Genomic DNA, 17135 nt, shown 5'->3' with positions numbered 1-17135 from the left:
GGACTTGTCAGATCCACAGTAAGAGCAAACAAAGGAGCGGTCTAGGCTGGTTGCCAGCATAAATTACCTGCAGTACCCTTGGATTGTCCCCATAGCCACATGGTGTCATTTTTCAGGCTTTCGGGAAGAGATCTTTGATGTGTAGGGTCCTTCACATTAAAGTGACTCGAATTCTCTGCGTGGGGGTTATTAAGAAATAGTAACTTGCCTTCACATGGCAGTGCTTGCGCCATGATTTCTTTGGATTTTCTTTAACTGAGATGACATATTTAGTCCTGAGCTAAACATTGTACAGTCCACTCAGTGTGGTTGTAAAAAGCGTAGGTCATCCTGGGCCTCATTCCATGCTGTCTAGGGGAGTGATATTTTTAGCTTTTTGTACTTGAAGTTCATGGGTTTTTTTAATGCTTATTGTTTCTTTGGCTTTTATTATCCTTCAGTACAGGTGGAAAGCATTATGTGAGGAGAAGCGAGAATTAGTGGTTTGACTAGACAGTGGATTTGCCCTGGTGTATTTCACGATGTGGGAGCATTCTTAACATCACAGGGTGTCCAGCTTCCTTCGTGCTTCAGTGACTCATGACCTGCTCCTGACAAAGAGCAGGGTGCCTGTGTACTCCAGACCCGTAACTAAAATGGGTTTTTTTTGAGGAAAAAAAAAGTCCGTATATTTGTTACGAGCTTAGCAGATGAATGAACACCTCCAGTGCAAAACCAGTTCAGGGCACATGGATTTTATATGGCATGTACTGCTGCTAAAAGTATAGATGCCTCAGTGTTCCTAATGTGAAGAGTAATATAGCAAAAATTTGGGTGCATGTTAACCCTAAATGTGTTTCCTTTTTGCTGTGCCATGCGGTTATTTAGGGTACTAACCAGGCATGTCTTTCTGCCTCCAACACTATACATCTTCCTTGCCTCTTCCCAACAGCTGCTACTCCTCCTTCTCCTCTCCCAGAGATACTGTCAGTGAAGATATTTTCTCACCGTGTGTTCAAAATTCTCTAAGAAAGTTTTTCTTTTGTTTCTTACGCCCTGAGTTCAAAAAAATCTCTTCTATTAAAGCATAATGATTTTATTCCCCTGTGGGTGACACTCTGGCAAGTTCAGAAGTAGCAGTACTGAGCTAAGGATATGATGCAGCTAGTATGAAAGAATGGAACTGAGCACACACAGAGTTAAAAGGCATAAAAAATAGAAAAATACTTTGCCTTTAATTAAAATCATGGTAGAGAATTGTAGCTATGTCCAAAAAAATATAAAACAGAACTAAGGTTCCTGTTGTTGCTGGTTAAACTCATCCCAGCTCACTCATACACTTCTCGTTTCTTTTACCCTTATATGTAACCTGGTTACATTTGATCAAAAAAGTTTTGATGAAGCAGACATCCATTGAAAAGTGAGATCCTACAAAATGTTTTACAGGGGCTTTACTGCTTTGGATGAAATGACTGGGAAAAGTAAAAGCTAAATTAATATTTTGATAATATTGAAATATTTCAACAGTATTGTCTTAATTCATTTAGTCCAGCTTTTACTTCCTTTAATACTGTTTTATATTATCTCAAAGAATGTAAAGATATTTAGAAATAAAGATTGAAAGTAGCCAAAATGGTAATACAATATTTTGATTCATTATAATGGATACTCTTTAGAATTTTTATTTTGTTAGAAATTTCAAATATATGACTTCCGTGCTTTAAACCAGAACAATTCATTCTCCTCCTTCAAATATAATATTTTTTTTAATGGAACAAAAATGTACATTCCCATGTAGCTCAGATTCAGGCCCCTGCTTCTGTCTCTGTGTGATCCACAGTGCACGTATGTCTGACACTTGGTTAAAACATTCTTTAGGTTTCAAAACTTGTACTTCAAATACCAGACCTCGGTGTTTCTTACATTCTCTGAACGTGGCTTTTGTTGCTTTGCATAAGAGCGTTGCTGGTAGGTATTTCATGACATGTGCAAGAGTCAGTTCTTCCGTCCATGAAAAGCATTTTTCATTGGCTGTGCTCAGCACTTGATTCATTTGTGGGAAAAGGGAGTTAATTTAAATCAGGTATATTTCCTGAAGTCCAAGATAGAAAATCAAAGTAGACTGCCATTTGGAAGCACAAGAAATTCCTGTGGTTGCCTCTCCTTACAGAAGATTAATCTTTGTGAAAATGTTCATGTGAAGCGTAATAAACGTTTGCATTTGTAAATAGATGAGAGCTGTGTGCAAATCCCCCAAGCTAAAATTATTTAAAATTTAATATTTTAAAATTATTTAATCATTTAAAATTATGAAAGACGCAGAAATTTTCAAAAAACATTCTGTCCTGGCAAAAAAACAAGCTTTTCTAAAAACAGAGTTGCCTCTTTTGCTGCAGGAAAGGTGTGATACATCCCATATTGGAAGCACAAGAAAAATAAAACAAAAATACACCCATTGGAATTGATTTAGTGGAATTGTTAAAGTGTTTGTTTTCCTTCCTCCGATTGACTTTACTGTTGATTGATGAACCTTGATTATCTGCATGGCATTATTCAGATACCTCTTATCTTTCTTTTCCCCTTGCTTCCCCAGCAGTTCTTTTTGATCAGTTTATGACTCCCCTTGTAGCATGCAGCATGCGGACAGTAAGCAGGCAGCAGTACCCCCCTTTGATGTCAAACTGCCTCCTGCCTTTCCAGCTCTGCAAAGTGTAGGAACTGCTACTGTGGATGGTGTCAGATACTCACTCTGAATTACGTGTCTGCATCATTTCACCTTTTGTTAGGATCAGCATCCACAGCAAATCTCTGTAATTTCCATCATGCTTGCCTCTGTCGATGGGGAAAAAAAAGTATTTGCCCTGCTGCTTATTCAATTTTATAATTTTCTGTCTGAAGAACAAGCCACAGGCTTGCATTTCTGGCTACGTGACCTGACTACTCGTCTATTCATTCCAGGTTTGCAACCAGGGAGAGGAACGCTCTCCTCCTCTACAACGGGCGGTTCAACGAGAAGCACGACTTCATTGCCTTGGAGATCATTGAGGAGCAGATCCAGCTCACGTTCTCTGCAGGTGGGGTGGCACTCCAGGAGAGTGTCTCTGTTTGTGGTCCTGAGATCTCCTCAGTCTGGCTGGAAATGTGTTTCCATGAATTTATATTTGCTGCCTTGTTAATTGAGTAACTGGCTGATGTGGTGCTGTTAACGATTGATGGACAGCGTTGCAGAGTACTCCAGATTGTAGCAGTTTGTGATGGTAACACTCACAACCATGGGCAGGAGCTTGTCAACATATCAGTTATAAAACCCAAAGTTTATGAGTACTATAAAAGATTGACACTAGTCTGACAGCCAATGTTTGCTTAAATGAGACTTCATTTTATTATGCTGGGATAAATTCTGTGTATTTATGTACTTTTACACTGCACCATCAGTAAAACTGTGTGCCTAACTGTATTCTCTAAAATACCCGTGAGCCAAAGGAAAAGCTAGCAGACAAATGAAGAATGCCTGCCATTCTTTATTGCCTGTGCCAAGCAATATGTTGCTGCAATCCATCGATGCCCACTAGGAGCTCCTCCCTGGTATGTAATACACAATAAATTTTGGAGAACAAATCTGCCCCCTCATTGCCAAGCTGGGCTAGAAAACATGAAATGGAGGCCTTGGCATTTGCATTCTTTCTGCACTAGGACAAACTTGGCATCTTTTGATGCTTCCAGGAGCAGAGAGAGGGGAAGGCCAATGAGCGAGGCTCAGGATGGACCATGTCACTGTCACTGTGGCTGTCTCCCAGTTAAGAGGTGTTCTGCAGAAAGTCAGCCCTGACAGCAACAAACTTTTTCCTGACGAAAGTGTGATCAGAACAAGCTCTTCCTGTTCCATTCCCTCGATTCTCAACAGAGGGATATTTCCTGGATTTAAAGAAAAAACCAGCAAGACCAACAAGAAGATTCAGGGGATGTTTTCACTTGGGACAAATCATGTGCCTGGCCAGGGCTGTTGTCCCCATGTGTTTTATTGCATGGTGAAGGGAAGCATGGAGGCTCAGGAGCCAAGGCTGGCGTCACATTTGCCTGGTGCTAGAGGACAAGGGCCATGTCGCCTGGGCCCTGCCCTGCAGAGTGTCCTGCAGCTGAGGTGAATACGTGCAGTCAGCTGAGACATTTGTAACTCTGTACAAGGCACATACCTCGGGAAATAATCCTGTTATTTCCTGGTTTCCTTCAAAGTGGACATGCGGGCTCTGGTTAACTCTTACTTATTTCTTTGAAAGGAGTGATGTTTGCAAGCAGTAAAGCAGTAGAAGCAACAGGCCCATGTTGGTGCTACACCCTCATTGCCAGTGACCGTCGTGGCCATCTGTAAATCCTGTGTGACCCCACTGATTTGATTTACCAGAGATACTTAAGTGCATATGTGGGCCATTTGGGTAGAAGATACTGCAGTTTCATTCCTCCTTTATTACTCAGAAGATGTCCAAATTAGAATGCATTTTCAGTGGATTAGTGTAATGAAATAACATGCTGCTGGTGGAGAGATTTGCTTTCTTTTGTGTCTCTGCTTCACTTGTCTAAACTTGAATAAAATCGCTAGGAAGGCACCCTGAGGATGAATGAGAAAAAATCTACTTGCACTTATATGCATTTAAATGTGGAGGAACTCTTTTAAAATACAGGAAACTAAATTTAGATTTGCACCGCTGCACCCGAGAGCAGGTCTGATCCTGTACATTACAAATGGTATTTTCTTTGGAAGGAGAATGGTTTATGTTTTATAGTTCTAAGTGGCATTTAACGAACAATGCAAGTTTTGGACACCTGATCTGACTGCTTTACCTGCCGCAACAACTTTTCCACAGAAAGCAAAGCAAAGAGATTGCAGACAACGGACGTTCCTATTGTGGAAGCTTTTTAACTGAATTAAAAAAGTGTATTTTTTACCACATTTCTATCATTGTATGATAAAAAGCTTCACAGTAAGGTGTCAAATGTATTAAACTGAAATGAACAGAATTATGTAGGATAAGAATGGAAGGAATAGTGCTTCACAGAGGGTAAAGCATTTGTTGCAAATAAAGAGCAGAAAGTACATTTTTAAGCTCAACAGTAATGTTAGCTTATGGGAGGGAGTTAATCTTCCTGTGGGTTATTGTGCAGAATTTTCCAACTGTTTAAAAAAGAAAAAGAGAAAGGAAAAAAAAGACAAAACCTAGCAATCAGCTCTCCTTGCCAAGCCTTTCATGTCCTTTCAACACAAATGTTTATTTTGTTGCTACCTCGGAGCAGATATGCATGGTTTCTGAGCGGGTTGTGCTGACTCAGACTTGATTTAAAGGCTTCTGCTTTACAACTGCAACGTGAAGAGCTTGCTTTCAAATTTAAATACTGAAGGGCTGCCAGTAATTTCATTAATCACTTGTAAAATTTTGCTGAGATCCACAGTTACTGTTCCTGTGTTTTATACACATAACTATCTCACGTGGTCACAGTGGAACTCCTTACCAGTGAGTGGAAGTAGGATTCTGTTCCCTATGAAAATATCTTGGCATACAGTCATTAGAGTTGAAAAGACCACTAAGATCATCTACTCCGACTGTCAGCCCATCCCCGCCATGCTCACTAAACCATGTCCCTCAGTGCCATATCTACGCAGTTCTCGAACACCTCCAGGAACAGTGACTCCACCACCTCCCTGGGCAGCCTGTGCCAGTGCCTCACCACTCTTGCTGAGAAGAAATTCTTCCTAGTATACAGCCTGAATCTCCCCTGGCGCATGATGCTCTTTATGTAAAAAAATTCAGTGTGCTGCTTCTGGCAGAAACGTGGAAAAATTCATGTTGGCCATTGTAGCAGTGACTATATCTACACAATACCTGTGCACTCTGCAAAAAGCATAGCAGAAAATAACACAATTCACCAGCATATGTGAGAAGCTGTTTTTGTGTTTGTGCACCGAAGTAATTCCAGGAAACTGGGGCTGCTTACTGCCTCTCAGGACAAAATCCCCAGTTCCTCCACGAGGAAGTAAGGCGGCTGCATCCTGTCCCCAGTGAAGGTTGCGCTGTGTCGCAGTGTGGGGTGCAGTGGAGTTGCAGGAGCACTGATTGCTCTTCTCTTCTGCTCTTGCTGCAGGGGAGACAACCACGACGGTGGCACCGTTTGTTCCTGGAGGGGTCAGTGACGGGCAGTGGCATTCGGTCCAGGTGCAGTACTACAATAAGGTAAGGGAAATCATACTAGCGATACCCCTATTATTTGCCAGTAATAGAGACACGCGTCACTGAGCTCTGCTGATGCATGCAGGTGACCCAAACTGTATTTATTTAACCAGCTCTGCACAAGTGGAGCTGGTCTTGCTCACCTTGCCTGCGTCAAAGCTTCCTTCTGAGCTTTATCTCAAGGTGAAGTCTGACCTCGTATGTCCTCTTTAGAAATACCACTAGATGTACCTCTAGGTACTCGCAGCTCTTACTGATTTTAGTTCTTCAAAACCTTCAGAATATCAATGTATCTAAAATGACTGACGCATTGATTTGAAGTCTTTGAAGAACTGTGCCGTGCAGGAACCTTCAGCGTAGTGACTACAAACCACTAACATGGAAATTTTTATGGCAAAACAAAGTTGCTCCATATAACTCTATTTTCACATGGGAAGCAACTGGTTTAGTTAGTGCAAGGTTTCTAGTATGGAAAAATTGATTGTGAAATGTTTGACGCTTTACAGTAATTGACGGCTATCTTACTACACCATTTTTTGTGTGTATAAAAAAGGATGTGCAGGAGGAATGCAGCAAGTGTGGCTCCGTGCTGTCGGGGGCACACAGAGGTCTGTCCCCATGGGGACAAGTCAACATCTGCTCTCTCAGGAGCTGACATGAGGAGTCTCGGTTTGATGAGATGGGGACTTGTGCAAAGCAGCCGCTTCGGGAAGAAGCAGAGTGCAAGCATTCAGAGGGTGCAGTGTCGCTGTGTGCAGAGGGATGCTCTTCAATCTCTGGCAAAAATCAGAGAATTTCTTCAGTTCCTGAGAAGCGCTGCTTTTAAGTCGAAAATGACAGTATTAGGAGGGATTACATCAGGAAATAGAGGAGTATTGTTGGCTGTTAAAAAGGAAACAGGATACTAATGTGGGAAGCTGAAAGGAAGATGAAGGATTAATATGATCAGCAAGTTCTTTATTTCCCACTGCTGCATCCTGTCATCACGGTTTATGTGGTGGATTGGATGGGAGGGTTTTCTTTGGACTCTGAGTCCAAAGAGTCTCCTTGCCTAAGGATATTCTGCTGAGAAAATAAAAATGTTCTTAATTTTGTTGCTTAAACCCAATTTTCTTTTAGCTATCCGCTTTCTGGAACATAGAGAAACAGAAGTGAAGCTTGGCGTGTCACTGTGCTTGCACCTGTGGACACCACGAGGGCCTTTCTTACTAAACATGTTCCCATACCGTCTGTTTTTCTCAATGAAGAGCCAAGCATTTGCAGGGACAGCTGGGAGATGTTCCCGCTCTCAGCTCCTCGGTGGCAAGGCCGTGGCAGCTGCAGCACAGCCTGTAGAGCAGCTCTGGCACGCTGTCAGGGAGATAAGGGCCCGGGCAGCCCCAGGACACTCTTTAAAAGGCAAAGAGATCTGACACGGGCGTTAAAAATAACCCCTGCCTCGTTTCCAGCCAGGGAGGTCATTGAGCGGTGCTCGCAGTGTGGGGACTGGTGTTTTCCTGGCGTTAATACAGACACCCTGTCTTTTTTTTGTTCCTCAGCCCCACTTTTTCCAAGGGGAATGAGCCAGTCCCCACTGTGTGGGGAGAATGTGGGGAAGAGAGGCAGAGCAGGGAGGGCCCCGCCGCTGGCCTCACCCTGGTGCTGTGGGATGCAGCGGGGCAGCCCTGCGGGGCTCCCTGTCCTTCACCCGGCTCCTGCTTGCTGGCAAAGCAGTTCCCTGGCTACTTTGTATTTTAACAGGGCTGGAAGAAAAATGCCTGTGAGCAGGTTGAAAAGACAGAGATAATTGAGGGACTTGGGTTGTGCCAGAGTAAATGGGATGCTGTGTCTAAACTTGATGCAGCGAAGACATGTTTGGATAACAGTACCCAAAACTCATGACTTAGCCTGAATCACATACAGCTCGCAGATGGGCAGGGGCAGGACAGGAGTTGCTCCGTGTCTTTCACTCGTATTGTTTTTCAGGAGCTCCATCCTTCCAAAATCCCACTGCACAGTGCCGTGTCCTCGCCCCACCTCTGCTGCTGCCCCTTCCCTCCACTCAGAAACAGTGCAGCCTCCCTGAGAGTGCCACTCTTAGATTCATTCTTCTTCCACGGTTTCTTTTTCCTGTTCAACTTCGTTAAAGTATGTTTTTTAAAAATACTCTGCTAGAAACTGTTCAGATTATTCCCTTTTTATTTCCTTTTTTCTTCATACAGCAAAAAAAAAAAAGAAAAAGAAAAAGAGGCTTGGTCTTCTGTGGAACTTTCAGATACCGTTGCAGTTCACATAAGTAGTATCAGGTTTCTTCACAGCTGAGGTTAATTTTTCATCTTAAATTTTTGAGGAGAATGGCTAACAGACTTCGACACATAACCTAAATCACTTCACGCCAAAGCAAATTTTCTTAGATGAGTTTCCACAGGTCTGGAAGCTGTTCTTGAAATCTGAGTTGATCGTGGTTGGATACAAGCGCAGTCTGAGCAGTTTTTGGCATCTGCAGCTCTGTGGATGAAGTTTTGCTGAGTGTCACTGAAATTTAGATTTCAGGAGCAAGTGAATTGTGTGTACGGGGCAACTCTGGTAGGAAGCTTCTGCAGCATCATTTTCTCACCCCAGCTGGTGCCTCGCTGCAGGGTCAGCTCAGTGATAATGATAAGTAAATGGGAACTAAATGTAGAAATGACTCATGGATTATTTTCTATGCCCAACTCAGGAGCAGTGTGCTTGGTAAAATTGCAGGTATCTTCAGTGCTATCTCAAAAATGTCATTTTACAATTAATTCCTCATTGCAAGGGTTCCCTGCCCCTGAAGGACAGACATTTGAGACTCAGTAAGAAGAGGTCAGTCCAGCCCGCCTTTCAGACCTGACACCAGCAGCCTGCCTACACCCTTCTTCACACAAACCATATTATTCCTCCCTCGAGCTGAGGATGGGTCCCCTTGTGAATTCTGAATGCAAGTTAGAAAAGCAGAGGAAGTCCCACTGCAGCTGGTTGCAGGCATTGCCCCACATCTCTGTCCTATGGGCAACGTCCTTTGTAATTTCTCATCCAGCCCCATCCACTTGCTGTGGTGACACTTCCACTCGTCACCCTTGGTTTCAGTGGAAATGCCTAAGTGAGACCTGTGGATGTCTTACTGACAAAGAGTTGGCTCTCTAGTGGATTCCCAGGTGGCAAACTCCAAGAGGAAAGAACTAGTAGCTGTAAGAGCTATAGGAATGTTTTGTACCTGTTCTCTAGTTTCAGTTATATATTAAAAATCTTGTCACTTACCCAGTAGCAAGATAGTGTTTTACATGTAAGCAGTGTTTTTTGCAGTTACAGATGTTTGCTGACAGCTGGGGGAAAGCAGGGAGGAAAGCTGTTTGCTGATTCTGTTAGCTAAAACACATTAGCTTCTGGTATCCTGATCTTGCAGCCATTAAAGTCAGTGGGTGGTATTAAATTAGAGGTGACCTGCATAACCTTCTTTCCCAAGAGGTATATGAATCTATACAAAATTCAGAAGAAAGGAGATATCAATTTGGAAGGAAAAGTGGCAGAAGGGAGATTTCAACTTGGCAAATAATGCATTGGTGGAAAACAGCAGAAGCTCCTGCTGCTTGTTCACAGGGCAGCGGCAAAATGAGCGCTTGCTTTGCCTTGGTAGCCTGAGTCCTGTCTGCACGATGAGAGCACAGTCAGTCTGTGCTGATTTGGTCCTTAGCAGTCCTTTGGCCACACCTGCCAGGGTGAATGGCAGTCAGTGGGTTTAGTGACACTGATGTTTGTCAGTCTGGAGTACGACCAAAACCACCAGGGTGTTTGATGGTAGCAATGCTCAGTATCAATAATATCACAGAAATTAGCTGGCTTTCACTGTACATATAGCATCATGTACAACAGTGGGCTGTGTTTGGTACGGGAGATTTCAGTGAGTCTGGGTAATGGGTGATGTTTTTAATTAAGTGAAAACTTCAAGCCGCTCTCCCAGACTTCTGATAGAAATTCAATTTTGTTGAGAATTTAAGATACACCATCAAATTTATGTTAATGTTTTACCTGACTCATTACCCCAGGGTAGAATTCATCATTTGGCAAGAGATAAAACTGTTTTACGTATGGACATGTTCCTTTAATTATAGAGGGCATGTACATGTATATTTATATACTGTGTATTTTGTATGTTACTTATGTACATGACATCAAAGTCACTTAAGGACGTTACTGTTCTGTAGGCAGAAGATCTTTCTGCGTCTCTTTAAGGGAGTATGGGGTAATTTTATCTAAATGATGGAAAATCTAGAAAGGGCAGAGAGAAACGTGTGATCTCTGTGTGCCTGAAATGTATTGCAACTGTTGTGGAACACGGGCTGCACAAATCCCCAAATGACTCACAGAGTGGCTCACAACAGTAAGGATGCTTTGGAGAACCTTGGCCATACTGGTTGCTTAGTCCTCCAGCTCCTAGCAAGGAGATATTCAGGAAAAACATCATGCTTCTTCCACAGCTGGACCTATTTGACAACAGGTAGTAGAAAGGTGCCCTTATTTCACTCCTTCCTTGCATTTCCTGAAGCTACTGAAGAGAGGCATGATTGCTGTTTCAGAAGCCTGGCTGCCTGGGGAGCAACCATGGTAAAACTCACCATGGGAGCAGTTAACAGGGACCTGCGTGCTTCCAGCAGGGAGCCCAGACCAGTGCCTTGCCTGCAGCCAGCCTCTGGAGCAAGCAGGTGAATTCTTCAGCTGGAGATACACTTAAGAGATGAAGGCTGCTCTGGGCTGAGCTTCAGTGTGCCATGAATTCAAAGAAGTGTGGTGTGTGCGTTGCTCTAAATCAGACTCACGTATCCTTTCAAAATCCTCCTCCCTGTGGTGCGCAGTGGGGTTAGCTGGCCTTTGACTGAGGCAAGCTGAAGCTTGAGTCTTGCCAGCAAGATTGAGCTGTGAGCTCACTTGAGGGCTAGAATTTGCCTGTGCCTTTTCTTCCTGGAGAGCTTGTGCCCATCCCTCTGAATGGTGGTTGTTTGCCGATGCCAAAATCTCCTCTGCTTCTGTGCCAAGACACATTCTGTAATTGATTTTCTGCACCTCAGGTACACTTTGCAGCTCTTCCCTTGTGCATGCTTGGCCTCCATGGCTGATTTTAAATGATTTTTAAACTGTACCTGTGTAGCTGTTGTACGGCATCAGCAGAATGGGTAATTTCAGGTCTACATCCACAAATCCCACATTTCGTGGATGAATAGCAGCAATGCTGGAGGTGATCTACCTCTGGGTGGAGGAACTGAGCAGAGTCTGTACTTTCTTAGGACTCAGGAGATGAAATGAACGAAGGAAAGGGGTAGGAAGAAAAAAACAACAACAGCAAAAAAAAAACAGAAGAAAAGGGCATCCACAAGCCAGTCTGGGGCAGTTCTTGGGAAAGGCTGTTTCCACTCACCTCCAGCATCATGGGATGGCCTGCACCATCACTGATTCCCCTGACACTGCTTCTCCCTGCTGAAATCCTGCCCTCTTCTGCACTCTTGTCTTCCCCCGCATTCACTGTTTGGGGAGACCACTGCCCCCTTCCAGCTCCCATCTTTCCTCAGGCTGCTCCCCACCGTGTCTGCCAGCCGTGGCCATCAGCATTGCTTCCATCAGCCTCAGCTTCCTTGTGACCCCACATGGGTTTCAAAATGGGCTCCGAACAGACTGAAAGAATCAAGGCATTTAGTGGAGATTCGTTTGCAAAATATGTTGTCACTGAAGAGATTTGCAGGCAGTTGGGACCTGGTGACCCTACTGGGTACCAGCAGCTTTGGTTGCATACAGAGCTTTCACTGCTGTTGCCTGTAGCTCATCCCTAGTTAAGGAAGAGGTCCTGAGACCCATAGATAATGACACAAGAAAAAGCTCCTTATCTAAAGTCTGGAGGTACATCTTGAGGTACTCCACCCTTTTCACCGGCAGCCTCTTTATTTTGGTGGATATTTTACTTGGGTGTTTTAAACAGATTCAAGACGTTCCTCATCAGCACAGTTTCATGATGGTCTTTCTTTTGTCTGGGAGCCCAAGCTTGTTTCTCTGTTTGCTAGAATTAGCCATTCTCCAGCATTTAGTTTTATGCACATCAATCAAAAGAGATCTAAAGAGGCATAAATTGAGAGTTCACTTATTGATAGTATTGTTCAATTCTCTTACAGTGAAAATCAAATGTAAAGCATACACAGATCTGATCCAAAATACCTTCACTCCATGCACACTCTCCATCTCCATGCACAATTTTTATTGTATCTAAGTAATAAATACAAAGGACTTCACAAAGGCTTGGTGTTTAGCAGGTTGTAGGTAAAGCCTTTCCATAATGGACAGGGAACAAAGACCTTGAGATAGAAATGACAGCATTTACATGGCCATCTTGGAGATATAAAGTCAAGCCAGAATGGCTTTTCTACACACGTGTCTTCCAGACATCCAGCACAGTGGCATCTTCTGGCTGAACGAAAGGAAGAGGCTAGGTAAACACACACTGGAGCATGCCTTTTTTGTGCAGTACCTACTGACCATGTTGCAGCTGTGAGCTCCTCCTGGTTTCTGTCTTGTACAACTCCTGCATTTTCTCATACTGTTACACGTTATGCCTGCAACTCATTAACAGAATAATCTTTAGGATTTTCTTTATCTTTATAGCAAATCTGTAACATTCATCACTGCCTTTATTTTACTGGAGCCTCTGTTTTGACTCTGAGAGCCAGTGCCGAGCGACTGGGAGCACTTCCAAAGGACTTCAGCAGGCACAGGCAAAAGTTCCCTTTTAAAAATTAAGTTCCACCTCTGTGCTCACACACAACCATTGTGTTAATCTGCATTATGGAGATTGATGGAGCACTTTATTTTAGAGTAGGGTGGGATGAAATGCAGCAACCTGGACAGTCAGCCGTGCTTTGTGTGGCCCTGTGCCAGGTGCCTGCGGGGCCTGCAGACACAGGTCTCTTGTATTCTGAAAGCACACCGCTCTCTGGTGACAACAAATTCACCTCTTGTGGAAACAGAATTATTCTTTATTCGGAACCAGTAATTCCTGTTAGAAGTGCCGGGTCTGTTCCAGGGCTGGCAGGTGAACCAGAGCACAGCAGAGCGGCTCAGCACAGACTTCCCCGTGCCCTGCCATTGCCCACCTCTATCCTTGTCCCTGTCAGGCATGAAGGCAGTGTTTGCCCAGCCTTGACTTCCCCTCTGACAAGGCTGCCAGCTGCCCCAGTGATTGACAAGGCAAGCAAATGCCTGCAGCCGAATAGAGATTGCCAACTTGCTGGACAAAAAGCATGTAGCTGCCACCAGCTAGGTGTAACATTCAGTCATTGGACCGAGGTTGGAAGATTTTGCTCCTACCGTATCCATGACGCCATCCAGTATTGTTTATCTTGGAACAGTCAGAAAATGTGGATGACGATGAAATTCTTGGATAGGTATTGGGTGTTACAGCTTGTGCTGGGAACGCCTCCCACAAAGAGGAGAGGCTTCCTCTCCCTTCCCTTTCGTTTTTTTGGAACTCTTGTTGAAAAGACAGATCCAACACAAGTCAAATCGTTGGAAATGTAATTTGCAATAAAGATTAGATACGGCTTATGTAAACGTCTATCACTCGTGACATCTGAGCAGACGTAATTGTGATCTGAGGGAGAATTTCTGAAGTTAATCCTCCTGGTGGCTTCCAGACTAATTTGTTAAAGGATTGAGGGAGATTTTCTAAGTAAACAAAGCAGTTGTTGAAGGTTATGATATTGCCACTGTTGATCAGGTGTGGGCCCCTCCAGAGTTTAATTCTATTGTCTCAGAGAAACTTGCTGTGTCCACAGTGTCCGTGATTAGCTCGGACCTGCTCCAGCAGTTCTTGGCATCTCCTGGTGAATAAAAATGCAGAGCATTAATTGCAGTGTTAAGCAAATATTTTTTGTGGGGAGGGGAGGCATTGTAAATACTGAAAAAGTCATGAGTTTTCATGATAGCTTAAGCATGGGAAAGTTTGCAGGACACCAAAAACACAGGGAACAGGACAGCAGTCCAGTCTTTTACCTGTGGTGTTGGAAGAGACTTGTCAATGGTTACCTAGGTAAGTACAGGGCCTCATTTTCACAGAGAGGAGTTTCTTCAGTTATACAAGGAAAAGAAGCAATTGAAAAGCTCACTTGCCTTGCCATTCAGGGCCAGAATTTTTACCAGTATCCAGAGAGGCAGGTGTGTTTAATTTACTTTCCAACTAAAGAGGCCAAGGAATTTTTACGGAGTTACCAGTATGAGAAGTCAAATGCCATCATGATACTTTTTTGACAACTTTCTTAAAAGAACAGAAGTTCCTGAATCAGTGGATTTTTGTGCTTTTGGTGGGTAGACTTGTATACTAATAAAGCATGGCGGTAGCTAGTGTTGGTGGAACCCATGTGATATGGGTATGACTTTTGAATTAGAGGAATTTGTTTCTATGCTTTTGCATTATATATCTGTACTATGTGTTTTTGGAGCTAGTGGGCATGGCCATTTAAAAAAGAAAAAAAAAAGGAGCAGTTAAAATTACAAGCATCCAAAGGAAGGGAAAGAAATTAGATTTTCCATTGCTCATTGCAGGCCAGGATTTTACAAAGATCAAAATGTTGTTCTAGTCAAATACATAAAGTGTGCCTCATGCCTGAATGCAAAACATGTCATTTCCTACATGCTCAGAACACAATTTTGAAATTGTCATGAGAAAAGGTAACCTGTGCAGAAATAGCTCAGTGTGTGAGTCATTTCCTCATGATTCAGACTACAGTCTTTGCTGAGGCTCAACTCAGCAACTTCCACAGAAGTCCTGAGGATCGTCAATGGAAGTCCTAGATCAGATCATAGGTTTAACATACAGAAACTAAAGCTTGACAACTTCTAGAAATAACACATTATGTCATTAACAGGTAAGGCAGATAATCTGCAGTTACCTGCCTGAAGTTCTGCTGATTTTACCATCCTTTGAAATCCTGAAGTCATGTCAGCGTTTCCCTTTCTAATGGAAAATTTTAGCTCAAGTGCAAGCTATGTTGTGGGGCAGGACTCAACGGTTCTTGTGGTGAGTTCTGTTTTATTAGGCAAAAGTATGAACAGATAATAACATTAGTCCCTTTCACCCATAAAATGGGGCAGGATCTTGTGAAAACCCATCCAGAGCTCCATCTTCTGTGTTGCGGGTGGGAAGGGAGAGAGTTGGGAAGGCAGGAGAAGTAAGTGTTGCTGTGGGGTTGTCCCGATCTTACGCTCCTCTGTATCCGTCTAACGCTCCCTCAGCACGACTTGCACTGGCCTGTGACAACCATTCCTTCATTCCTAACACCTCCTGGAAATCACTGCAGGGCTGCCTGGCCAATATGTACTTTTTCTTCGTCCTTCTCTGACATGGTTGCATGGTTGCAGGTTTTAGTGGGCATAATGGGGGCAGCCAACCTGCTCTTGCAGAACAGGATATTTATTCTTGCAGGTTTCAATTAGTAGTAATTGTTTTTGTTGGGGTTTTTTTTGTTTTTTTTTTTCTGGTAAAGGATAAGTGAAAAGTGATTAATACCTGAGAAAGGAAATCGGGGCTTGGCTGTAGAGCGACATTCCATTGCCTTGAAACAAAATAACAAATAACTGGCCTCTAAATCTGTGTCTCAGGAAATGAAAGTGTAAAGCAGTGAAAGTCATCTGAGGGTCATTGAAATGCAAAGTGTGTCCTGTTCCCCAGCCCTGAATTGCTCAGTTATCTGTAACAGCTTGGAGAAATGTTAGGGAGGAAGTGGGCCAGGCCAGTGCAGAGTGCTTTGCTGTCTGTCTCTCCCCAGTGCTTTTGAAACATTATTCTGGCAGAATTTGCAAGCAACACCTGACATACTTGTTTTGATAGTGAATTTATATTTGCATGTAAAAGGGACATTTCAGTGGCACTACCCAGGATTTTTGCGCAGAGAGTCTTGAAGTCAAAACCAAACAGAGCTTAAAGCCTGTGTCCACCTCTCCCCTTGGCTGGGCCTCAGCTGTGTGGTCCCCCTGGGCAACCTGGCACTAGGCAGCCTGGGTCAGCTCGGGCTGTCTAACACCTTCACACCATAAATCTCCTTGGAGATTTAGTAGCATCACCCAAAAAGGTGATTTTCAGCTCCTCTGAAAGCTGAACAGGTGGGAAGGTGGCAGGCTGGAGGGTCTTTAGCTCATCATCAGGCCTCAGCTTCAGTACTGCGCTGAAGGCTGGGCCCTGCAGAGCCAACTGCTGTTCAGATATGGGGGACAGGCCGTGGAGTTACCAAGTGACATTCAGCACTGAGAGCAGTGACACGCTCAGTTCTGGTTTCACTGACACTGTGACATTACATAATTTTCTTCAGGTTTGGCAGGTTTGGTCCCCAGTCATTAGGGTCGCACCTGTAGTGACAACCATTTATTTCCCTTCCTCAAGTGCCGCTATTTTTTTTATGCTGTTCTGTTTCTGATGAAGTATGTTGTTCTTCCAAAAAATGCCTCTGTCCTTTTTGTTGTTGCAAAGGAACATTTTCACCCTCTATTCTATTTTGGAGGGGATGAAACACCAATTTAGCATGGCATGCTATTTCCAGCAAAGTCATTGAAATGGCACCTCAGGAATTCAGTGCAAGGACTTTGAAGTGCACTGCTATCTTCCTTTAATCACACACTAAATCTATAGTAGCTCACTGATTCCCGGTGAACTTTTCAGGCATTTTGCATCTGTCTGTGGAGTGAGGGGAAGCAGGAGTTTGCAATTACCTGGGGACCATAGGGTCTGGGGGACCCTGGCATAGTCCATATGGCAGTGTGGGACTCCTGGGTTTGATAGACCCAGTTGTGTCCCTGCCACCTGCCCTGAGCCACAGCACAGTTAGAATCATAGAGTTATTAAGGCTGGAGAAGACCACTGAGATCATCTAGTCAAACCATCAACCCATCCCCACCATGCCCACT

General features: G+C 43.7%; 1 protein-coding gene across 1 annotated transcript in view; it reads left to right on the top strand.

Moving 5' to 3' along the window:
- CELSR1 (cadherin EGF LAG seven-pass G-type receptor 1) overlaps nt 1-17135 on the top strand; it is a 157758-nt gene that overhangs the window by 88824 nt on the left and 51799 nt on the right. The window contains exons 4-5 of the mRNA XM_021384652.1: nt 2938-3053; nt 6115-6203. Of these exons, the coding sequence (XP_021240327.1) occupies nt 2938-3053; nt 6115-6203 (205 nt within the window). The remainder of the gene's footprint in view (nt 1-2937; nt 3054-6114; nt 6204-17135) is intronic.

Source organism: Numida meleagris, chromosome 1 (assembly GCF_002078875.1).
Source record: "Numida meleagris isolate 19003 breed g44 Domestic line chromosome 1, NumMel1.0, whole genome shotgun sequence".
Lineage (NCBI taxonomy): Eukaryota > Metazoa > Chordata > Aves > Galliformes > Numididae > Numida > Numida meleagris.
Note: the sequence above shows the minus strand (reverse complement) of the source record. Positions and strands in the feature narration are given on the sequence as shown.